This window comes from Puma concolor, chromosome C1 (genome assembly GCF_028749965.1).
Source record: "Puma concolor isolate L17-30 chromosome C1, mPumCon1.1.hap2, whole genome shotgun sequence".
In the NCBI taxonomy this organism is placed as follows: Eukaryota; Metazoa; Chordata; class Mammalia; order Carnivora; family Felidae; genus Puma; species Puma concolor.
The window spans coordinates 177,964,472-177,990,151 of NC_141674.1; the positions used below are offsets into that span (position 1 = coordinate 177,964,472).

The 25,680-nt window shown below is 35.6% G+C and overlaps 2 protein-coding genes across 4 annotated transcripts in view; one reads left to right on the forward strand and one right to left on the reverse strand.

Annotated features, from left to right (window-relative positions):
- Positions 1-13,681, forward strand: part of ANKAR (ankyrin and armadillo repeat containing) — a 74,610-nt gene extending 60,929 nt beyond the window's left edge. For both annotated transcript variants that reach the window (XM_086719125.1, XM_086719126.1), the window contains 6 exons: positions 4,056-4,214; positions 4,897-5,014; positions 6,831-6,940; positions 8,448-8,644; positions 11,200-11,246; positions 12,527-13,681. In XM_086719125.1, the coding sequence (XP_086575251.1) occupies positions 4,056-4,214; positions 4,897-5,014; positions 6,831-6,940; positions 8,448-8,644; positions 11,200-11,246; positions 12,527-12,774 (879 nt within the window). In that variant the 3' untranslated portion in view covers positions 12,775-13,681. The remainder of the gene's footprint in view (positions 1-4,055; positions 4,215-4,896; positions 5,015-6,830; positions 6,941-8,447; positions 8,645-11,199; positions 11,247-12,526) is intronic.
- OSGEPL1 (O-sialoglycoprotein endopeptidase like 1) overlaps positions 1-25,205 on the reverse strand; it is a 30,107-nt gene extending 4,902 nt beyond the window's left edge. Inside the window, exons 1-8 of one of the 2 annotated variants that reach the window (XM_025935033.2) lie at positions 25,137-25,205; positions 23,679-23,919; positions 19,085-19,472; positions 18,089-18,293; positions 17,864-18,012; positions 16,929-17,059; positions 16,734-16,805; positions 15,211-15,316 (exon numbers count right to left, since the gene is read on the reverse strand). In XM_025935033.2, coding sequence (XP_025790818.2) covers positions 15,238-15,316; positions 16,734-16,805; positions 16,929-17,059; positions 17,864-18,012; positions 18,089-18,293; positions 19,085-19,472; positions 23,679-23,919; positions 25,137-25,161 — 1,290 coding nt within the window. In that variant the 5' untranslated portion in view covers positions 25,162-25,205 and the 3' untranslated portion in view covers positions 15,211-15,237. Of the gene's footprint in view, positions 1-15,210; positions 15,317-16,733; positions 16,806-16,928; positions 17,060-17,863; positions 18,013-18,088; positions 18,294-19,084; positions 19,473-23,678; positions 23,920-25,136 lie in introns of those variants that run through there. The other variant, XM_086719135.1, reaches the window with a different exon arrangement.
- Between the last annotated feature and the right edge of the window lie 475 nt (positions 25,206-25,680).

Below are 25,680 nucleotides of genomic sequence, written 5' to 3' on the forward strand. Positions count from 1 at the left end.
CTGGTTTTGTTGTTGTTGTTGTTGATTTGTTTCAATAGCATTAATTTCTGCTCTAATCTTTGTTATTTCCTGTCTTCTGCTGGTTTGGGGTTTTATTTGCTGTTCTTTTCCCAGCTCCTTAAGGTGTAAGGTTAGGTTGTGTATCAGAGATCTTTCTTCCTTCTTTAGTAGGGTCTGGATTGCTATATACTTTCCTCTTATGACCTTTGCTGCATCCCAGAGGTTTTAGGTTGTGGTGTTATCATTTTCATTGACTTCCATATACTTTCTAATTTCCTCTTTAACTGCTTGGTTAGCCCATTCATTCTTTAGTAGGATGCTCTTCAGTCTCCAAGTATTTGTTACCTTTCCAAATTTTTTCTTGTGGTTGATTTCGAGTTTCATAGGGGTGTGGTCTGAAAATATGCATGGTATGATCTTGATCTTTTTGTACTTACTTAGGGCTGATTTGTGTCCCAGTATATGGTCTATTCTGGAGAACGTTCCATGTGCACTGGAGAAGAATGTATATTCTGCTGCTTTAGGAGGAAATGTTCTGAATATATGTTAAGTCCATCTGGTCCAGTGTGTCATTCAAAGCCATTGTTTCCTTGTTGATTTTTTGATTAGATATCTGTCCATTGCTGTGAGTGGGGTGTTGAAGTCTCCTACTATTATGGTATTACTATTGATGAGTTTGTGATTGTGATTAATTGATTTATATATTTGGGTGCTTCCACATTTGGTGGATAAATGTTTACAATTGTTAGGTCTTCTTAGTGGATAGACCCCTTGATTATGATATAATGCCCTGCTGCATCTCTTGATACAGTTGAAAGGTAGCAATTTTAACGCTTAGAGAGCCAATAAACAAATCTCTTCTGTCCTGGATGCATCAAAATTTTTCTTTTTGAAATTTTATGAAATTTGAAACTTTATGACCTTTCAACTCTCAGTCACCCACTATTCTAGTGGTGCTTCTCAAACTTTGTGATAAAGGAAAGCCTTCCCCCAGCAATCTGTAATGGGTAGGATAATTAAAACAACAAAAACTTTAAATTTTGCAATAATTTTAGGTTTTCCAAAATTTTGCAAAAATAGTAGTGTTCTAGCATATCCTTCATCCCGCTTTCCTGGATGTCAACCAGCAATTAACATTGATACCATACTATTAACTAATCTGCAAACTTTATTTAAATTTTGCCAATTTTCTCAGCAGTGTCCTTTTTCTGTCCCAGAATGCAATCTAGGATCTCACATTACATCTATTTGTCATATCCCTTTAGTTTCCTTCAATCTGTGAAACTCGGTCCTTTGTTTTTCATGATTTTACATGTCTCCCATGATTTTGACATTTTTGATGAGTCCACACCAGTTACTTTGTAGAATGTCCTTCAATTTGAGTTATCTGATGTTTTCTCATGATTAAATTGAGGTTATGCATTTTGGCAAGAATACCATAGAAATGATGTGGTCTTCTTCATTCACCTGCCTAGTGCATCATTTCAGGAGGTACATGGTGCTGTTATGTCTTATAACTGGCAATGTTAACTTTGGGCACTTGGTTAAGGTAGTATCTGCCATATTTCTCCACTGTAAAGTCACTGTACTTCCCTTTTTTAATAAGTATCTTAAGGTGAGACATTTTGAGCCTATGAAAATATTCTGTTTTGCATGTACTTTTGCTCAACAATTTTAGCATCTACTGATGCAGCAATGATTACTGTGGTATTTGGCTAACGACAATTTTTTTTAAAAGTTCTCCTTTTTTTTTTAAATCAAATTTATACTTAAATTCCAGTTAGTTAACATGCAGTGTACTATTAGTTTCAGGTGTACAATGTAGTGATTCATCACTTACATACAACACCGGTCCTCACTACAAGTGCCCTCCTTAATCCCCATCATCTACTCAACCCATCTCCCCACCCACTTCCCTTCTCGTCACGATCAGTTTGTTCTCTATATTTAAGAGTCTGTTTCTTGGTTTTCCTCTCTCTTTTATTCCCCTCTATGTTTGTTTTACTTCTTAAATTCCACCTATGAGTGAAATCATATGGTATTTGCCTTTCTCTGACTGACTTATTTTGCTTAGCATACTACTTTCTAGCTCCATCCACATCCTTGCAAATGGCAAGATTCATTCTTTTTATGGCTGAGTAATATACCATTGTATATATACATATACACCACATCTTTATTCATTCATCAGGCAATGGACATTTGGGATCTTTACATAATTTGGCTATTGTTGATAATGCTGCCATAAACATCTTTCTAGATTTATTAGTTGGTATTTAACTATAAGGAAGAGCTGTTCCTTTTAAATTCGAATTCCCAGTGTTTGTAATCCTGATGTCAACCATTTTGTCAACTGTCATTGGTCCATGGGCCATACTTTGGATACCACTAACCCTAGAGAAATTTGAGAACTTTTGTTGTCTATAGTGCATTTAGCAATTAGGGAAGAAAACTGCCAACTGTCAGCTTTAGATTTGGGAGGAAGAAAAGAGGGCTATGGGGGAGAAATGAACTCAAAGCATTATTTATTAATATATAGATTTCTACTGTACTGTGGTATATGAAAAAATGGAGATGTGCTGCTGTAATAATATGGGGAATATAGGGTGAGGAGACTGAATTTGTGTCTGACTGGCTCTTTAAGCCACCTTTCTTCTCTCTCTGTTCATTCCACATTTTATTCTCATTGCTCATTCCTCAGGGACACCCTTCTCCTTTTTCTTCTACTACTCATTCTGCTCTTAATCATTCTCCTTTTCTTCTCAGCCTGTTCCCACCTGCTTCATTCACTGGACCCTGTTCTTTTGTGTATTCCTAATACTTTTCTTCTTGCTTATGACCAGGTGACTACTTTGTGTGTACATAATTTTTATTATGGAAAATTTCAAACACATACAGAATAAAAGAGTAGCACAATGAACTTAAATATTCCTATGACCCAGTTTCAGCACTTATCAATTCATGGCCAGTTTTATTTAATCTATATATCCACTTGCTCTTCCTATATTATTTTTCAAGAAAATCTCAGGCATCATATAATTTTATTGGTAAATATTTTAGTATGCACATATAGCACTTTTATGTAATGATTAACACCGAAAGAAGAAAACTCGCTAAGATTAATGGTTCTCTCTGTACTATACTGTTCAAGCAAAATATTAAAAATTAGATTTAGTGATAAAGTTCTATCTTTTGGGTCTTTCTGGAAGATCTACCATACTTGTTCATCTTTGGCAAGTGAACAGACTCTAAGAATTGGCTTTTGCTCTGTTTGCCAAGTCCCAGAAAATTAAAATGTGATCTGTAAATCATCTTTCTTTTGTTTCCCTCTTAGGATATAGTACAGAATTTTACAAATGAACTTATTTTGAGAGATGATAGAGACCATCCCACAATGCATAACATGTAATATATAGTATGCTATACAAGGAAGTTTTGACTTATCAAATTCTACTTTGAAATGTTGAAATGAAAATAAAAATATGTTAAAACAAAAAAGTTGAGGGTTAGTGAAATTATGGAATTTCCTATTTCTGTTTAGGTATTTATTTGCACAGTTATTAACTAACATTCCCTCTGAATATGAAAATTACTTCTCTCTTCTCCCTGAAGCCACAACTTACTTCTCTATTTAATCTGTTCAATGACATCCTGGGTTGACTCTATTACCTGTTTTCCCCAATGATGTCATGTTTTACTCCCAGAGATAAGAATGTAATGTATTTAGATGGGCGAGAATTCAAAATCTATTACCTTGAGTAACATAATAAATGAACTAAGTTAAAGATAATGCATGTGGGGCACTTGGGTGGCTCAGTCAGTTAAGTGTCTGACTCTTGATTTCAGTTCAGGTCATTGTCTCACCGTTCGTGAATTTGAGCTCTGCATCAAGCTTTGCACTAACAGCAGAGAGCTTACTTGGGATTCTCTCTCCCTCTCTTTCTGCTGGCTCTCTCTCTCTCTCTTAAAAATAAATAAAAATAAATAAACCTAAAACCTGCCTTTTTGAGTTAAAAAAAAGAAAAAAAGATAACGCATGTTTCTCCTATTTCTAGGATGTTTGTTTAAGAGCAGGCTATGCATTAACCCTTTTTGCCTTCAATAATCGCCTTCAACAATACTTAATATTGGAAAGTGGAATAATGACCATATCAATTTTTGAACCTTTTCTTGAATCAACAATTGAAACTGAGAAGGCAATGGCAGCATTTCAGGTACAAAACTGAAGTTAAAACTTCAAATCCATAAGTGTCTTTTTAGTCAAAAACTTGAAAATTAGAAAAAATTTTAATCTGGAAAAGTGTTTACTGATTTGTAAAATTTGCAGTATTTTTCACACCAGCCCTTTCCACCTCATAAAATCCCTGTTATTTATGAGGATATCTTCATTTTACCAGCACTTTTTGCCTTTGTACCTTACCTGATGCTTATAAGAACCCTGTCAGGTTGATGGGCAGATAGTATTATTTTTATCATCCACATATTACAGGCAGAAAAACATGGTAGTATCCAAGACATGTTTTCTAACTGCAGATCTTTACCTGATCACACTGGTTCTTCAACCCATGACAACTAGATGTATATGGGTTCTTCTTATTCTCTCTCTTCTTTTTCTAGCCTATAATATTTAGGAGAAATATTTGCTATGAACCCATACTTCAAGAATGGAAAACCTGCAAATATTGTAGGAAGAATGCAATGGCCTACCATGTTCACTGCAGTAATCAGATAGCGACAAGCACTCTAACTCACACCCCTGCCACTTGCTTTTCTTCTACTGAATAATACCAAATTACCCCTCTAACCTTCCTGAGAAGTAGCCAAAAAACATTAAAGCTTAATTAGAGAAGCCAAATAGAAAACATTCAATGATTCTATGCTTCTTTTTGTTTTCAGATTATTATATTAGCTAAAGTCATTATAGACATGGACCATATTACTTTGTCTGCAAGAGGTGTCACTATTTTAGTTGACAGTCTGTATTCAGTTCATTCTACCACTATTGTCTTGACAGGTAAGAAATAACTGGAAGGTAGTTACATAAAATAACTACATAAAACTATTTTCAAAAATAATTTTTTGTAATCTGAGCAATAATAAAATAATAAGCCTGATACTATGCCACATGGTTTGAAGAATGAGCTGGTACAAATCTACATGAACTCCACAGTAAGCCTACATGGAACAATGGGAGTCTACTCTGCACCCCAAAAAGCAGCAGGGTAACTCTGAACATAGCCTTTTTGATTTCTTACTTTTTCAAACCTCTAATTATTTTTTCCAGAAAGAAAATGAGAATTAAACTATGAGCTACCACCAACAAAGTTTACACACTGATTTATGAAAGTAATGGCAGATTTATACTGCTATACTTCTGTCTGGTTTTCTTTTGATCAATTGTTCACATTTTGCTAACATTTAAAGAGTTCCCTTTGTTGCTATGCAATATAGCAAAGCAAAATAGTCCAACAGAGTTCTTGGCACACTTAACGCTAGTTGTGTAACTGTATCTCCTCCAGAGCTAACTTTCAAAATTAATAATAAGCTAATTGACTTGATATATCACTTTTTTTTTTTAAACGTTTATTTATTTTTGAGACAGAGAGAGACAGAGCATGAACAGGAGAGGGGCAGAGAGAGAGTGGGAGGCACAGAATCTGAAACAGGCTCCAGGCTCTGAGCTGTCAGCACAGAGCCTGACGCGGGGCTCGAACTCACGGACTGTGAGATCATGACCTGAGCCAAAGTCGGACGCTTAACCGACTGAGCCACCCAGGCCTTGGTTTATAAAGAAGGCCAGAAAAAAAAAAAATACAAGAACAAAAACCCAATGAATACCTCAATAAAGTATCCATCCACATTTATATGGGTGGATGCCTTTATATTTTAAAATTTGTGTTGCACTTTTTCCAACACAGCAACAATATTGTGAAACAATATCACATGAATGCTTTAAAAATAAAACACATATTTGAATGAAACAGTTGTAGCCTGGTAGCTGCACATTTATTTTATTACTGAATTACCTTATTTTCAACCCCCAAACATTTGTTTTTATGGCAAAAACTTCAATGATTTTAAGTTTAAGTTAGTAATACATTGCTTGCTTTTAAAATACCATTAAGCTCTTAACTCAAAGCAATCTGGGCTACAAAGAGGACATACTAACTTTAAAATTTTTTTTTTTTTGTTTTTTAACGTTAAACTTCTGTGCCTTTGGAGCCACCCAGGCGCCCCAGAGGACATACTAACTTTTTATGGTAGTTCAATCATTATGTTCATAGTCATTAAAAAAGTGCTAAACCTCAGGGGTGCCTGGGTGGCTCAGTTGGTTAAGCTTTCAGCTCATGTCATGATCCCATGGTTCATGAGATTGAGCCCCACATCAGGCTCTGCGCTGACAGCAGAGAGCTCTGAGCACAAAGCTACTTGGGATTCTCTCTCTCCCTCCCTCTCTGCCCCTCCCCTGCTCATATGTGCTCTCTCTGTCTCTTAAAATAAATAAATAAACAAGCCTAAAAAAATGTAAAAATGTTAAAGCTCAAAACAAAATATATTCTGAAGCCATGGGGATAAAAACCTCTGATTTTCAAAATTCCCCACTCTTAGATAAAGCTAATTAATTTTTACTGTTTGTGACAGAAAACCAAATCACAATTTGGGGGAAAAACTTCCACATTTAATATATACATGCTTTTTCTCAGATCTTCTTCATTAACAGAGATGTCTTGTGACTCAACCCTTTTTAACAATATGTGCAAATGAACAAAAGTACAGTATATCAGTTTATATCATTTAAATAACACAAGCATTTTTTTTCTTATTTGTAGGAAATTTAATAGCTAGCCTGGCTCATTCTAGAGCTGGTATTCCAGAAGCATTTGCCACATTAGGGACAATCCAACGGCTCTGCTATCATTTGTATTCAGAAAAAGAAGAGGTAAAAACAAAAGTCTTTCTATAATTGAATATTCTAAAAATGTAAGTTGCCTCTCACTTTTGTGGGCTAATTTCTCCACAGGTTAAGTATGTTATATAATAGTTCATGTTACTAATACAAAATTAGAGGAGTTTTCTAGTACAGTATCTGCCATCCACAATTCTGTTCCTACAACATGTGCACATTTAACTTCAATAACTTAAGATTCAATCTACAAATAAGTACACTGATGATATAGAAATTGGTAATTAAAATATTTATAAAATCTCTCACAAAAACTGGTTAGTTACTAACCAGTGATGTCACTAAGTCATTTCTATGATTTGGAATGCATGAAAATGGAATCCATTGGAGTTTTCCTTATCTGCCAAACAGGATTAGAGATGACAGTGTGAAGAAGGCTGGGCTGGCTGTAGTAGTGGTTTGCCTCTAAGTATTCCCCTGCACTTCCCCCCTCCAGGTCTAAGGTAGTGTTTCTCCAACTTCAGGGAATATAGGAATTACTTGGAAGACTTGTTACACCATAGATTGCTGGGCTCCATTCCCAAGGTTTCTGATTGAATATATCTGGTATAGGCCCTACAATGTGCATTTCTAACAAGTTCCTAGAAGCTGAAACTGATGGATAGGGACCATACACTGAGAACCACTGTTCAAGGTATGGAAGTTATATGGGCATATAAAGCAGTCAGATGCCAATGTAGAGACCAGTATATGAACCCTCTGTTACCTGGGATGTGTGTGGTTTTTGTTCATTCTATGACAGTTCTTAGGCCACCACTAACAGATTTTCTAAGAACTGCCCAGGAATATACTTTAATTAATCATATGAGTAACTTAATTACTTCAGGGTCACAGACTAAGGGTATTCCCTTTAAGAAAGGAAAGATCTACTTTTTCTGTTTTTGCCAGTGGAAAATTGAATTGCTTTCCTGAGTGTCTTATTTTAAACTTGTTTTTATCTTATCGTCTCTTATCTGGTTTCCTATTATAATCAACTGAGCTGTTTTGAAAAATTCCAGTGTCCAGACTGCACTCCAAAATAATTAAATCAGATCTTCTAGGGGTGGTAACTAGGCACGAGTAATTTTCATAACTATCAAGGGGATTCCAATGCACAATCAAGACTGAGACCCACTGTCCTACTTCAAACTCAATGGTTCTTACTCTGGCTGCATATTAGAATCACCTGTGGCACTTTTAAAAAACAATACAAAAGCCCAGATTCTACCCCCAAGCGAGTCTGATTCAGTTGGTGGGTTTTTGTTGTTGTTGTTTCTAACTGCTGGAGATTCTAAAATGCAGTCCGGACTGAGAACAACTACTGGTAATTAGTGGCAGTTGACATCTCTCTCTCTGAAAACATCGTTGTTATGCGTCCATGTATAGATTGCCATTGGTTGACACACGTTTGTTAAACATAGCTACAAAGACTGTCTTAGGAAATGTTTAATGAGAACATGTGTTAGATGTTTTTGCTCAATGGAGGAACTGTTTCTTCACTTAGGTTCGCACAGCTTGCTCCTGTGCTCTTGGCTACTTAACTTACAACGCAAGTGCTTTCCGCATCCTATTAAAGGAATGCAGAAATAAGCCTAATCAGTTCCTTCGATTAACAAATAATATCAGCAGAGATGCAAGTATTAACCCAGCATTTCTAAAGGAATTTCAGATGCAACAGCGAGTGGGACTTCCTGCATTAAGGTATTGTGTCTGTATTTGTGAAGTTGAAATTATTGATAAAGGAACTTGTAAGAAAGTTTAAGGAAGCTCAAACAAGGGGAACTATTTTTGTGCCTTGTATACCAAGAGATACACTTCATTCTAAATGTCCACTGCCAAAGCCTGTTTTAATTCTGATTTTGCAACAGAACCTCTTGTGCCGGCATGAACACAACCAGATCTTGGGGATCCTGTTTGGCCAAGATTATTCACATTTCAGAAAGCTTTTTGGGATTCTGGTTGCCTCCAAGTCTGATCCAAGAAGCCATTTTGGGGATATACTTGAGAGATTTGAGCTGACCAGGAATGCCACCATGACCTTGGCATCAGATGGGACTTTGGAACCTGATTCAAAGTTAGGCCAGACTCCCAGGATAGAAACAGCTAAATCAGACTCGGTGACTGGAGTTATGGCAAAGTCTGAAAGGCATTTATTTACTCGGAGGATTTTGCTTCAGTGTTATAGTTTCATTATAGCTTAAGCTTCTGCAAAAGGGAGAGGAGAATCTCCTTAGAATGGGCACATTTTCTTTTCTTTAGTAGATATAACTGCATTACAAGTCTCTGCAACTAGCACTATTTATGTGTAGGAAACAGAACTATTCAAGGTACAGTATTAACTCTATAATAATAGAAAAGAATAAGATCCAATACATCATGGTTCTATAAACCAATTTTTAGTACATCTTCATTTTAAGTCTTTGAAAAACTGAAAACCCAAAACTGAGTACCTAATTTTATATAATAAGCCAGGGAAATCTAAATTAAATTGCTATAATTGACTTTTTTTTTTTAAAAAATTAATGTTTATTTATTTTTGAGACAGAGAACATGAACGGGGGAGGTTTAGAGAAAGGGAGACACAGCATCCAAAGCAGGCTCCAGGCTCTGAGCTGTCAGCACAGAGCCCGACGCAGGGCTCGAACTCAGGGACTGTGAGATCATGACCTGAGCCGAAGTCGGATGCTTAACCGACTGAGCCACCCAGGCACCCCTATAATTGACATTGTTAAAAATAATATTTACTGGCTCAAAAATCAATTTAGGATAAATAATGAAAAGTATTATTTTACACAGTCACTCCCCCAACTAGCCTACATAGCAACTTTTTGAGAATTACAAAAAGATGTCCCTTCCTTGGGTACTTTACTGTCATCTACTGGAAAATAGGTGTAAAAACTATACCAATCTACAGTGACCGAGGATGAATGGCAGCCCCTGGAGCTGTGAACACCCAACTTTTAGGATTCTACATGTGCTACCGAAGCGAGCACCCAACTTTTAGGATTGTAAGTAGTGACCAGTGGTCAGTAAACTTGTAAGAATGATTACCAGGTGAGGTGAAGCTAGTAAGCAAATAATAATTACTCCCATAACTAACAGTGTTAAGAACTCTCCTTAGAGTATTTATATGGACTATTCCCTTTAATTTTCATAACAACTCAGTGAAAATGAAACTATAGGAAATGTGCTAAAAGATTATTAAAATCAGTTTGGAAACTTTGGGATAGACAACAATACCCTTCCACAAAATATTCCTTGATACCACTACTGGAAAGTACAATGATTGTGGTTGGGATCATGATAGCATTTTTTTGGTGCACATATCACTTCTCTATTCCCATGCCCCCATCCAGCCCCAAGAGTAGCAGATTAGAAAAGTCTTTGTATATGGAAATTTTGAAATATGGAGAGAGAGACATAATTTTACTGGTGTTAACTGAACCTGTATGGAAACACTCTGAGCCTACATGCTAGCCTAAATGTTACCCTGTAGCCATCAAGTTGGCATATGAACAGATTGAAGCCTATGCCTCATTAAAGTGGACGGCAGCAAATGTTCCTCATCAAATTAGCCAGTTATACATTTGTGATAACCACCTTTAATATATTAGCTTAGGCAAGACTTAAATATTATTACCAGGGAAATTCTGTAACTATGTTACACACACAGGATGATGATTTAAAATAATTGCTTTTAAATCCCTACACACACACACACACACACACACACACACACACACACCCCTATATTAACTAGGTACACCTTGTTTGGCTTGAAACACTTCATTGGTAAACCATTGTTTTGAAAAAAAGTTTAAATTTTGTTGTATTCTTAATACCTAAAATGACCTTTCTCCAACCTATCTTCCATCATATATCTCTAGATACCTTTAATTCCAACCATGCTAGACTACTTAGTATTCTCTGAACATGCCATGCTGTTTTATAGTACTATAATTTTTCATATCCTATTCCCTCTGTCTCATTCATTTGAAGACATATTTTCTTCAAAACCTAGCTGAAGTGTCTCTTTTACCATGAAGTTTTCACTGATCACTTCAAGCAGATTTAACGTTCCAAATGTTTGAATGATAAGTGGGTAAATGAGTGACTGAATATAAAATACCTACAGGTAACATGCATAGTTAGTACAGGTAACATATAAGTTAGGCCACTGGGTATGGAATTTATTGCCTGGGTGTACTAAAGTCTTTATATATTCCTAGTTTTTGTGATACATGTTTTCCTTTTAGTCTAGAGAAAAATGGAGGACCATCCATAACTCCTGTCTTTAAGAAAGGTAATTGATTTTTCTTTCATCTCTGAGGTACCTCCTAGACCTGACACTTTACAATTCTGTGTTCCATTTCTAAAAATTCAAACTGTAGAGGTTTACCCCCTAAAAAGTTTACCTGTAAACTCTGCTTTTGTCATTCTGTATACTTAAAATACCTTCCCATTTATAAGACCATGTTAATCATTTCTTTCAAGGCCTTTCCTACTATATCACTTGACATAAATCCTTCTCTGTTTGCTTTTTCTCATAAGCCATGCATAGAAATAGGTCATTATTGAAACAACATGTAAGTATGGCTTAAATTACAATATTTCTATTGTTTTGTTTCATGTACAACTTGTCTGTGGGTTCTTAGGGCAGAGATCACATTTTTTCCACTGATACTCTACAGTTTTATATATATTTGGCAGATGATGGCTGAGTGACTTAGGCCTGTAAAATCAGAGCCCAGATCTTATAAGGTTACTATTAGATATGAAAGAGGGAAAAGAAATTTACTTTTTTATTTCATTTATATACTTAGTGCTTGTTCATGTGTGTTTAGTGTAGGACCAATATCAGCCTTGGTATATTATCCTATAATCAAAAGCAAGGATAGAACCATTCAAAAGTCACAATCAGTTTGTAGGTGTCACAAATGGAAAGCGAGAGAAAAAAAGAGAATACAAGGACAAGAGAGAACTTCACTTATTCAGGGAGTTTCTGAGGAAAGCTAGATGTGTGGGGGAGGCTATATTTCTGAATATCATGGGTAGAAGAATATTTTTTGTATAGCTTCTTTAGTGTAAGAGTAATTTACATAAAGGAATAAAGTCAATCCCATTTTTTTCTTCACTTTAATATTGGTTTCTAAATAGCAATCTGTGTACCAATAATGGTCTGATAATGTTTTCACGGGTTTATGATAACATAAGAAAAAATAAGGACAATATAGCAAGTTTCTGATAAAGTTAATTTCATTCAATATAAAATGTGTCATTTTGAGATAGCGCCTTTTATAGTTTCTTTTGGGTATTAAAATATCTCTTGTTTTATAAAATTGTGTTGCTATTTGTTCTTTTATTAGTCTCAACTTGGCATAATAACAAGCTGGAACCATATTTTGGCCCCCACAAATTTTTGCACTCTGACATCTACAAGTCTGGAAGCTACTGATCCATTCTCTTATTATGTTTTAGTGATTTGGACAGAATAGAACTATACAGAACCAAGAGCAATGAGAATGTATCTAGGGCTCTTGGGCTTAAGAAAGAGACATTTAATTGTGCCTCTCTCATTTTTAGGGAAAGAGCACCGAAGAAAATTAAAACCTAAAATTCAACCAAGAGATTCTTTGACTTTGATACCTCCTGTAACAAATTTCATGGGACTCTTCAACACAACAAAGAAGACCACTGTTTCTCACAATGTTTTTTCCTTTTCATCTGCAACTTCATCAGATATCACAGAAGTATCAAGACCAAGAATAGTGTTCTTGAGCCAACTAGGGAAACATGTGCAGAAAGCTAATCCAGAGCCTACCGAAGGCTAATAAAAGCATTAGAATGAACGTATAGAAGAATTCCTGAGCAATCTTTTTAATTTTTTTTTTTTTTAAGATTTTAAGTAATCTCTATATCCAACACGGGGCTCAAACTCACCACCCTGAGACCAAGAGTCACATGCTCTGACTGAGCCATCCAGATGCCCCCCAATTTTTTTACCTTTAATTTTAATCTAATTGTGGTAAAATACATATAACATAACTGAGTAAACAGAGTATTTCAGCGAATTGCCTTTTACCTGTACTATTAGCTAACTTTGGTAAATATGCTTGCCCATATAGAGTTCAACGTTTTTCCCTTCCTTTTCCTTTTCACCTTTTCCCTTCTTTCCCTTCCTTCCTTCCCTCTGGCCAAGTACTTATTGAGAGGCCTACAGATATGGAATGTTTCTAAAAATTGCTTTTTATTTATCTGTAGTTTCTCTTATTTATATCATGAACTCAATGTTAACAAGTATGCTTGTATTGAAGCACCTGTAGCAGTTTTGATACTTAAAAATTTTAAGAACTTAGATTATAGATATCCCCATTTTATAATATTTGTGACAGCGGGAAGAAATTTTGGTCAATTTCTTTCCATAGTTTATATGCACTCTGATTGTGTGAGCCACAGGAAATACTGATACTGCTTCTTTGTGAATTCAGGTTCATATGATACAGAATACAAATTTAAATGAAAACTGTGAATTCACAAACTAATAGTTTCTTCCAAATAATATTTACAAACCAATTCTATCATAGCTATACTTCAACAGCAAAGAATGCAAAGTTGTATAAATATTGGCTGTTTCTATATGTTCCCTCATATAAAGTATATTTTTTTATTCTCGAATGGATGATCCAAAAACAGTATTCTATGATTACAATTCTTAAAAAAAAAAAAAAAAAAAGGAATTACTTATGGAATTTCCCAAGAAAGAGGTCACCTTAAGGCAGGATTAAAGTAAGAAATCTTTTCATTTTCGATTTTTATCCTTACCCCCTAGTTTCTGAACAAAGCAAGTCATTGAGTAGAAAGCTAACAACCTGGTCCAGTATGGATGATGTGACATAACTCTTTACTGGTAAAATCTCTCAAAGGACATTAAAGTCAGCAGCATCATCTTTATATTCAAAGCACAGTACATTTAGTTACTTTAATCTAGGCAGAAAAAAAGTGATAAACTGGTATAAAGATTCAAAATCAGAGGAAATTATCTAAAAACAAAACCAAAAACCTTTACATTTCATTTACTTTCATTGATTAAATACAATTTCTAAAATAATGGATATAAATATATGTGGTCAACTAAAAAGTACAGTACACACTAGAAGGATTACTTAAAATCTCAGTGGATTTTAAGAAATGTATAGATATCCCAATTGCTCCAGGGAATATACCTAATAACATATATTTTCATAATTAATAACATGCATTCTGTTAGAGTCACCTTTTGTCTTCATTTAGAATTCTCTGATTTGACATGACTTTGACCTGGCTACATTTCTAAAATTTCTCTCTCATTAGTAAAGTTAGGCTAATGTTTCAGCAGGAGTCAAAAATATAGCTTCTACTGGTAACCACCTTTTTGCCAGGGGTGAGGGTAGGGGCAGGGTACGCAGGAAATGGGTGAAGTAAGTGAAGGTGATTAAGAGGTACAGACTTCCAATTATAAGATAAATTTGTCAGGGGATGAAAAGTACAGCCTAGAGAATATAGTCAATAATACTGTAATAACTTTGTATGGTACAGATGGTAAAACTATACTTATCATGGTGTCATAATACATATCGATGTTGAATCACTATGTTGTACACCTCAAATTAACATAATGTTGTATGTCAATTACAGTTCAATTAAAAATAAATACATTTAGGGGCACCTGGGTGGCTCAGCTGGTTAAGCGTTCAACTCTTGATTTCGGCTCAGGTCATGATCCTAGGGTTGTGGGATCGAGACCCACGTTGAGGTCTGTGCTGGATATGGAGCCTGCTTAAGATTCTCTCTCTCCCTCTCCCTCTGCCCCTCCCCAACTCACACGTGTGCTCTTAAATAAATAAATACATTTAATAAAATAAAATAAATAGAATATAATGTAAAAAAATAGCTTTTAGTATCCTGATATGAGAAGATAGAAAGATTTAGGCCTGTATAATATGGGGCCAGGATTTAACAGAATCATTGTATATCGTCCAAGGTTTTCTTTCTACCTACCAATAGCAGTACATTCTTTTCCCCACAAGATGTTTTATTTTACTTTTGATAATAAAAAACCTATACTACCTTATAAGACTATAACATACTATTTGTCTCTCAGAAGACCAGGTTAAACATCAAATATAAGAAAAGGAATAACAAAAGAAAGTCTTGATGAACAATTAATATTATGTATCTTCCACAATTTGATATACAAAAAAAATCACAACTTAATGTTGAAATCCTACCTTAAGAGATTGTTTGAAAAGCAAAAATCAAATCTTCATTTTTAATCGTGGTACTTTTATGGCAGCTTCTCCAACTTCTTTTGATATATCTACTCCAAGAGGACATCTGCATCACAATCAGATAAATCATATTATTTCAAATATTTGCATCCTGATCTGTCACTATTTGCTTTGAATTCTGACAAACAGTATACATATCTAATGTACAGTTAATCATATGTGATGATGGTTCTTGAATATAAATATAGCAGAAATAATGGGTGAAGAAAAGGCCATTTCCTTTAACAAGAACGCTAAATTTCATAATTTTTTAAACCACTTTGAGGTATAGTTGACATGTGAAAAGCTATACATCTTTAATGTATACAATTCAATGAGTTTGAGGATTGAGAAGTTTTTGAAAGAAACAGTTCTGCTCTCATACTGTAAATAAATAAAAACTTAAAAACAACAACAACAACAAAAATACCTTATAATTCTCTACAAAGCTGAAAGGGTAAAAACAGTTCACCATACAGCTAAAGTCAAATCTACATCCATTCCTACTTTAGAAATTCTCCAGGTTTTTACTGATTCTTCTTTGAGGTTTCAAAAGCTGGGTTGTTTCTTTTTCCACGTTCCTCTGTCGCTACCGGCAGGAGAGGTCTTAGATCCAACCCTCTTTCTCTGTGCTTTCCCAGTAAATAATTTTGGCCTCAGATTTCTGCTTTTTAGCAACGTTGCCCAATGTAAGGCTTCAACTGGACCCTAATGTGAAAAAAGTCATCACCTCCAGCCTCAACACTGCCACAAGAAGGCAACACTGGATCAGACATTATATTCTACCTGAGGGTAGGCCATCATCATAGGAGATTCCTTCTGACACAACTAATTAAACTCTGTTCGTTTATAGTCTTAATACTCTGTGGTTCATGTAGCAATAGTTATGGACTAAAATACTGAAAAGTTTTAAAACATTAAATGAAATCATGTGGAAAATAGAATTATAGATTATGAAACATAATCATTCTTTACTATTTTTACTATTCCAGAAATAACTTAGACCAGAACTTGATAACAAATTGAAACACTGCGCTATTCTTTGGAACTCTGATTTGGTAGAGGAAATAAGGCTTTCAGAAAGTAGCTATCTCTTGGCCATTTTCAGCTGCCTGTGGAGGAGCATACTCACAACCCAGTCTCAGACCTGACTGCTTTTTACACATTTTTCTGAAGTTTCCCAGCATACCAGCTGGTCCTGAGATTGCTTTGATATTGCAAAAGTCCAGGCCATGGACATGGTTTCCATTCTGCTAGTAAATGAGGGTATTCATCATCCCTACCCACCCACCTATTTTTAACCTATGATTTGTCAAAATGTTTATGATTTGATACTGTAGCAAAAATATTTATTAAGAAGAAATTTCATGAAATAATATAATCTTTATTCAGGTACCACCAGAATATTGATGAAAACCTCATATATAAAAGGCTTTGAATTTTATACTGCAACTTGCATAGAGATTATAAACGGTACTACATACTTTGGTTCATAGCGGATGCCTTCTGTGTTGTGTAAAATGCCCAAGCCAGCACGCAATCTTTCAATACCATTCCTAAATAAGAATCATCAAAATAAAATAAATAGACCAGGGTTTAAAGGAAGAAGACTTAACATGATGAAATAGAAATTAATATTTACATAATTATGAGTGAAGCACATATATCCTGTGGCTTACCATGCAATCATAATGCCATTGTCAGTGCACAGTCTGGGAGGAGGACATAACAAAGTGCATTGTGTTGCATTTGTTACAATTTCCAGAGCTTTTCGGATATATAGGTTACTTGCAACACCTCCAGATACAACCTGAAGGAATTGAGAAGACCCAAATCAACAAATACTACATAAGGATATGAGCCAAACTGTTAGCTAAACCTGGGGAAAATACAAGCATTATACAATAAGAAAATATTACATTTTGATAGGTGGGGAACAGGCAAGTGATATAGCTATATGATAAAAATTTGGAAGAAAAGAAAATCAATAATTTCAATACCAGCATCACTATTATTTTTATATATATTCTTCTAACATTTTTCTAATTATAATCATAGTACAACAATATGTTAGACCCTGTTGTTTTTACTTATAAGCATTTTTTTCATTTTATATTATTCTTAAAAAGCTATTACCTTTGATATTCACATAATATTCTATTTTGTGAATCTATCATCATTTAAATATTTTCTCATAAGTTTCAAAAGGATGAAGTTTAAGATACAGTTAAACAGGAAGTTTACCAAGGCTTACATGCAGATTTAAATGGATTTCATCAAAGGAACATAAATTTCAAGGAAACTAGCTTATTTTTCTAAAATAACAGTAACAGTTACTGTATTTCATTTCTTATTGCAAACCCACTTTTAAATTCAATAAGAGGCAGCCTTGGAGTTTTTTGCCACACAGTCTGTAAAGATGTCCCATAAAGCTGACATAGAAGCTGTACGAGAAATGGCTGTTAGTATTTATTCTGCATAATTTCATTCTGTCAGGGCTAGCATAGGACATAAAGATATCATATTCTATGCACAGGATCAATTAAGTTCCTAGAAGAAAAATAACATACTATAAAGTGTTACTATTATTGTTAGAGGCCATAACAAAACTTACCAGCACTGCATTACTTTGAGATAACAAATCTCTCTGCTTGCAAAACAGAATGGCACGATGTGTTCTTTTTGCAATGTGGCACGCTGTTGTGTGCTGTACTGCCGCAGCAATGTGTGCAGCCGAAGACAGGATTTGCCCCTTCTGGATCCCTGCAGAAACAAATAGGTGTTTTTAGGCACATTCCAGGATTACTTATTTTTCCAACTCTACAAATTAGAAATATACCTTCCTCTTTTTCCTTTTGTGTTATTATCTTATCAATAACATGTTGAAGTCCAGTAAAAGAAAAATCACAATTTTTAGCTCGTTGCATGGGAGGTTTGAAATCAAAATGCAGTTTATTTCCTTGTTTGGCCAAATGTTCTATAGCTTTCCCACCACTCATGGTAGAGCACTCGGGATGTTTTATCAAAGAAAGTCTTCTTGCTACCTTTCAAAAACAAACAAAAATTTTGTAATGAGTCATAAAATGGCACATTTTGAAACCAAGGTACAAAGGAAATGAAATTTACTAAAACAAAACAAAACAAAACTGGATGAATAAGACATGCTATACTTGTACAAATATGAACTATAGCTAGCAAGCCAGTAAACACAGACTGACTCCTGACAACCTTATCAATAGTGGCCAATCACTGCTTCCCTATCTACTCCTGCTCTTCTATTGGGGATAAAAAATAAGTTTGAAGTTCACAATGACTGCTTAATGATAAACTTCAAATATTAGAACCTGCCCATTTCTTCTAATCATTTCTGCTGTTGGCAGCAGGATTTTTGCATATAGCAGTAGGCTCTGTACAATTCAGAAACAAAGAAAAAAGAAACCTGCTTGGTAGTGGTCTCAACAACTGTGATGTTTAATCACAAAACTTTGTGCATCTTTAATGTCTTTATGTTATCTTTATATATCTTATTTCACATTTTTATAGTACTTGGCAATTTCTTTCACGTCTTTTTTGATTAAAAACATAACTGCATCTGCAAACTATTTGAGCCTTTATGTACTAATTTAAACCTCTTATCATTTTATTAATAATGGGTAAGAATCTTTTATAAAACTATGTACTACTCTTTTTCTTTTTTTCTTATTGCATATAAATTTTTTTCAGTCTAATATGTTTATCAGAAATATTTAGATAAATGGTAGTGTAGTGCATCTCTTAATATTTGATTGAAACAGACACCATAACAGAAAAGAGAAATTAATTCTTTAATGATTACCTTGTCAAGCATGTCACCTGGTGCTATGTCCAAAGATTTTCCCAGAAGCAGAAAATCTGAAACTCCTCTAACTAATGCCAACAGACAATGACCTCCAGAAATCAAAAGAACTAAAAAGGGAAATTCTACTTTATTTAATAACCTAATAGTAAGTGCATGAGCCTCCATATGATGAATGGGAATAAAGGGTTTCTTTAATTGGTCTACCAGTTGTAAGCTAAATGATAAGCCTACGCCCAAGCTTAAAGCAAGTCCTGGTTTGACGGTAGTTGCAATTGCTGAGAGTTCACTTGGAGAGACTTTACTGGTAGAGAGAGCTTCTTGCACTATTCGTTGAATATTTTCTCTGTGAAGCTGTTGAGCTACTGGAGGAACAATTCCACCTGTTCTGGGGAAAAAACAAACAAACAGCTTTTTGTAATTTTAAGATTGTGAAAATAGACTAAGAAAAGTTTTGTATTAGGGCTGAAGGCATGTTTTCAAATTAATCATTATATAGCTAAAAATGTTAGTCATACATTCAAATATGTGTGCCTTATAATGCAACACAATATAAGAATTCAATATGCAGGGATTAAGGGTGTAATGTCTCTGACTTCAAAATTGTACACAACAGGGGCGCCTGGGTGGCTCAGTCGGTTAAGTAGCCGACTTCGGCTCAGGTCATGATCTCGCGGTCCGTGAATTCGAGCCCCGCGTCAGGCTCTGTGCTGACAGCTCAAAGCCTGGAGCCTGTTTCAGATTCTGTGATTCTCTCTCTCTGACCCTCCCCCATTCATGCTCTGTCTCTCTCTGTCTCAAAAATAAATAAACGTTAAAAAAAAATTAAAAAAAATTGTACACAACAAATTCCTATGGATTTGTTAATATACGGAATCACCAAAATAATCTTAAGAAGCATTCTAATGAAGATGTCTTGAACAAGAAAAGGCCAGGATAAAATTGGATTTTAGAAAAATTATCTCTCTGAAGACAGGGAGATTTTTTTTTTTTTTAAGGTTATTATAAAAGTATTTGTGTAAGATGATTACATCTTATACTATGTGATCATGGGAAGTGAAAGAATGGGGAAGAGAGCCCTGAAAACTGTTAAGTTAGACTGGATATAAGGGGAAAGGGGACCAAGGCATCCAAGATGATTCAGATATTCAGCTGGAATGACTGGGAGAAAAGAAATACTAACAGAGAGAAACATGAAGACAGTTTTGTAAAGAAGGTGAGTTTATTTTTAAACATGTTGCACTTGATTAAGGTCATGGCAGGACAGTAGACAGCTTGCAACCTTGAAATACAGTGTGGGAATCTAGTGCTTAGAGCTGATCGTTTTGATTTTTGGTCTATGTAGGACAAACAGTGGATAGCCACTCCAAATGTCAAGAGTAAATAAGTAGTTGCTAGAAAAAGTTTGCCAGAATGAGACTGACTTACAATCATAAAGGCAGAGCAATAAAATATAGGGTCTACAAAATATACCTCTAACCTCAAAAAAATCTTTGAATATTTGATGCTGCTAGTTCTAGACATAAAAGTGAAAATCCTAGGGTGCCTGGGTGGCTCAGTCAGGTAAGTGTCTGACTCTTGGTTTTGGCTCAGGTCATGATCTCATGGTTCATGGGTTCAAGCGCTGCATCGGGCTCTGTGCTGACAGTGTGGAGCTTGCTTGGGATTCTCTCTCTGCCCCTCCCCCACTCTCTCTTGCATGTGCACACTTTCTCTTAAAATAAATAAACTAAAAAAAAAAAGAAAGAAAATCATCAGTAAGAACATCCAATTAATATTTATTTAACTGAGATGCCTGGGTGGCTCAGTCAGTTAAGCATCTGACTTCAGCTCAGGTCATGATTTCGTGGTCTATGAGTTCAAGCCCTGCGTCTGGCTCTGTGCTGACAGCTCAGAGCCTGGAGCCTGCTTCAGATTCTGTGTCTTCCCCTCTCTCTGCTCCTCCCCCTCATGCTCTGTCTCTCTCTGTCTCCCAAAAATGAGTAAACGTTAAAAAAAATTTTTTTTAATTTACTTAAACAGTTATAATATGTATTGTGTCAGGTAATGAGGGAAACAAAAGAAACCATCTTATTTCAACACATCCACATAGTAATACTATTTTCTTTAATTTTTTTTTTTTTTTTTTTTTTGCTGGTTGTTTTTAGTTTGTTTGTTTTTAAGTTTATTTATTTTGTTAGAGAGAGATAGAGGCAGGGAGAGAGGGAGAGAGAGAATCCCAAGCAAACTCCATGCTGTCAGTGCAGAGCCGGACATGGGGCTCAAACTCATGAACTCTGAGATCATAACCTGAGCCAAAATCAAGAGTCAGACACTTAACTGACTGAGCCACTCAGGCGCCCCATATTTGCCTCGGTTCTTCAGAGCTACTTTTTCTCTTATATTCTTCAACTCTGTTAATGGCATCAAACCTCCTAATCACTTGGGTTTCAGGTTTCATCTTTATCTCCTTTATCTCACTGTCCACATTAAATATATCACCATTCCCAAGTTCAAAAACTCTCATTATCTCAGTCTATTCAAAGTCTACTAACTGCAGTTCCCCCAGACAGATTTTCTGATCCTTGGAGTCTATTCTATATTGTATTACCAGAAAATAAAGCACAATGCTGACCCCATAACTCTCCTACTCAAAAGTGTTTACTTTATTGAAATTTAGGTGACTTTAAGTGCAAATCCTCTCCCTCCCACTTCTTTCTTCCTTCTCCCACTTGCTTACCTCCCTTCCTTTCTGGGCATCTTCTATATATTTTACCTTCAAAGGATTATGCTAGCTAAGGACCAGAGACAATAAGACCATGGCTTTATTCTCAAAAGAATTAATTTGTACACAGTATGGAGAGTAGGTAATTGAGTGACCAAAAAGCTAACAAAGAGGCAGGAAAACCATCTGGCCTCAAAGCTGGAGCCAAATGTTGCCAGGAAACTGTAGGATTTCAATAAATGCAGAGATGAGCTGTGCAGATGGTACCATAGTTTGCTTGCCTGTGTATTCCTCTCAAGTAACCTATGCACTAACTAAACTGAATGTCCGGTATTTTCTCACCTCTTTGCCTTCACTATGATGCTTACTCGTACAATAATATTTTTTTCATCTCCATTCATTGAAGGCCTATTTTTCAAGGCCACTAATATCAGATGCAACATATCAGATGCTACTCTGGGTATCAAGACATGGTATAGTGATTAATACAGACACAGCCCCTGTCACCATAGAACTTAGAGTCTATTGGGGGAAAGAGTATACATAAGTAAACAAATGTAAAAATTATCAAAAGGATGATGAAGAAGATAAGCAGGGTGAGATAACATGCAATAAACATGGTAGGAGTACTTAATTTAGATAAAGTGGTTAGGAGAGGCCTTTCTGTGCAGTTAACATTTCCACGTTCAAATGTCCAGAACTCTTGGAAATACTGAAAGAACCATGGAACTGGGGCATGGTAGTAACACTTACTGTTTGCACTGGTTTCATACTTTATGCTGTCTTGTACTGTATGTTGTATGTTTCCTTTCAGGTCTATATATGATGAGATTAGGTGAGGCTCCTTGAAGGTAAGGACTTTCTAGTACTTCACCACGCCTTATTATTGCCTGCTGCAGTCCCTTTTACATAGTGTGTAACTCTTAGAGGCCTATTCTGTCTCTTCACATGTATTATTTCTATTATGCTCCCCACAATCCTATAAGAGAAGCATTATCTTTCCCATTTTACAGATATGAAAACATAATCAGAGAGGGTAAGGAACTTGCCTAAAATCAGAGCCAATACAAAGCGCCTAATTCATAATTCAAATACAGGTCTGTGATCTCAAAATACCAACCTTTTTCACTATGCAGATGTTATAAATTGGTGGCCTGAAGGCATATTTTATCTGTTCAGTATTTTAATATAGTTCAAGCTAGCTACTAATTTTAAAAATCTGGAGATATTACAGTTACATTCTGGATTTCCATTTTCTCTAGAAAATTCTGATGATCAAATAACACAGGGCCTACATTTCTGCATGGCAACAATTGGCTGGAGCTGAGTAGTGACCCCCTCCAGATATCTTCCACTTTATATCCAGCCCACTTATCTATATAACCCGACTAGTGGTCCTCTGCAAACAGATGAGTTTATAAACCTTGCACCATTCTGTGGTTTAATACAGCAGTATATTATTTATTTAAGTGTCAACATGAGTTTTATGTATACATGTGAATAGGAATTTTTTTTTTCCAGTGATCAACACAGGTTAGAGGTAGGGTCATACTCTCCAAGGACTTCAGTCGAGACCAAGAAACATACAGGTGAGCAAAAAAAGAGAAATTACTGAGGAGAAATTATGGATAAATATCGGAGTTGGGAATGAGTTTAGGTTTTTTTGGCAACAGGATTAGCTAAAGTTGGACTTTATTGTGGAGAGCCTTAGAAACCAGGTTGAAGGGCTTCAGGTTTTCTACAGCAGTTATTAGAAGTTTTCACACAAAAGAAATGAGCTCTTAAAACTGAGCTTTTATATATACTGAGCTTTTAGAAAAGAATTATTTTATTTTACTTCCCCCCCACCCCCCCAAAAAATTGGGAACTACAAAGATAATGTCTACTTACTTTAAATGAACTTCAGTTTGGGAATGTATTGCTTCTCCCAAAACATTTCCAGTTTCATCCACCACAGCAGCTGCCGTATCATCACAACTGGTTTCAATCCCCAATACTAGTTTATGAAGAAATACTTTTCCAGGACGAAAATTAAAACTTCTTAAAAATTCATAAATTTCCCTTCTTGATGGTTTAGAAAAAACTCCTGCTGCCTTATTCAATATTAGCATACTTACTCTATAGATAATTCCTGGAAAAGAAATGAAGAAACAATTATTGGGAATGGACATTGACCACTAACCCATTTAGGTAAGCAAAATTCTAAAAAACTTGATTTATTTTTCAATATAATAATTTTGTAAAATTATAGGAAAGTTTTGGGAAAGTTAGCAAAAATTTTTAAAGGCTGTAGCAACCCATTAATATCAATGACAGTAGGAATGAATATAATGTTCTTTAAGGGGGAAAACAGGGAAGTCAGATATGAAATTTTTTAGTATTACTATCACGCTGTTCTTAGCAAACTGTTCATTATTCTTTATAAAACAGCTAATAGTCGCATGGATAGTTATCTGAAAAGTGCTATTTATTGTTTGATAGCTATTAACTAAGATAGAATTGGTTTTAAAAAATAATAAAGGCAAGACAGAACAAATAAAAATAAATGCATTCTATTTCCTGAAAATATCTTTCAAAATAAAAATTGATAATTTAGTTTGAAAACAAGAATTCACATTAAAGACACACATTTTAGTCATCTACTTTGGAAACAAGTGTTCTTATGAAGCTCATCTTAAAAGAACCACTTCTTATCTAAAACAACTGCAACCTAATTTTATCCATTAATTTCAATTTCTCTAACTCAATCTCCATTTTACCACAAGTTTATCATAATAATGATCTCCCCCAAATCCCTTTTCCCTCCTCACATAAAAGCAGTCCATCACTAAAGCACCCTGGTATCTTCACACTTCCAAGTATCTAGTTTCATGACTCTAAATCATCTGTCCTAGAACTTTCTGGATGCTTAAGGAGGTCCTTTCCCTACACACTAATGGACAAAATGGGTAAATGAGAGAATATTGGAATTTTTATTGTTCCACTGGGGCAAACGGCATCCAGGGATGAGAGTGATGAAAAACCTTGCAGAGGGGGGGAATGTAGCACAGAAAGACACACCTGGAGAACTTTGCAGTCACAAAACCCACGCAAGGCTGCCTGTGCTGAGCATTTGTCTTTGGGCCAAGAAGACTCCCAAGTGAACCCAGGGAACTTGGCCAGTACCAATCTCTGTTGTAGGAAGGCGAAGGGCTTCTACTGGAATCGTTCTTCCAGGCACACGAAAGAACCAGTAAGAGAGGGGTGAGCAATTTCACCCACCTTCCTCGTGAATGGACAGTAGCTAGTAGAGGCGTCCTTTCCCTAGCAAAGTCAGTAGCTGCGTTATTGCAGGAGGCAGAGACCGACCTTGTCGCCCCGGAAGTGATGTCATCAACACAGTCCCGCGTCTCGTCTCCAGGACTAGCTGCTATAAACCTAGAGGGCGTTACACTTAATTCAGTTAAAAAAAAAAAAAAAAAAGTATAAATGCTGTCTTTGTCCAAGATTCAGTGCGTGTACTCACGCGCTTCCCTTAGATTTGTAGTAACAAGACTTTTACAACATCACACGGCTAATGACCGATCTAGCGGAGGCCGAACGCAGATTTGTCTGACTACACAACATTAAGTTCTAAACACTACGCTACACTAAAAGACAATTTTGTTTGTCTTTGGCTGGAATTTGGACGCCACTGTGAGAAAAGGATGGAGATTATTCGTCATTCCATTTTAGAGGAACTATCATCAAATCTAAAAGTTGTGGCCTGAAACAGCTAGTACTTTCAGAAGCAGAGTGGAAAGTAGGGACGACACCAAGGACTTGATTGTACAAGGTTCCGAGGGAACGGAAGCGCTTCTGATCGGATAGTCTAAACCGTTACTCCCGCTTTTTGGAGTAAAAGGTGTGGGGC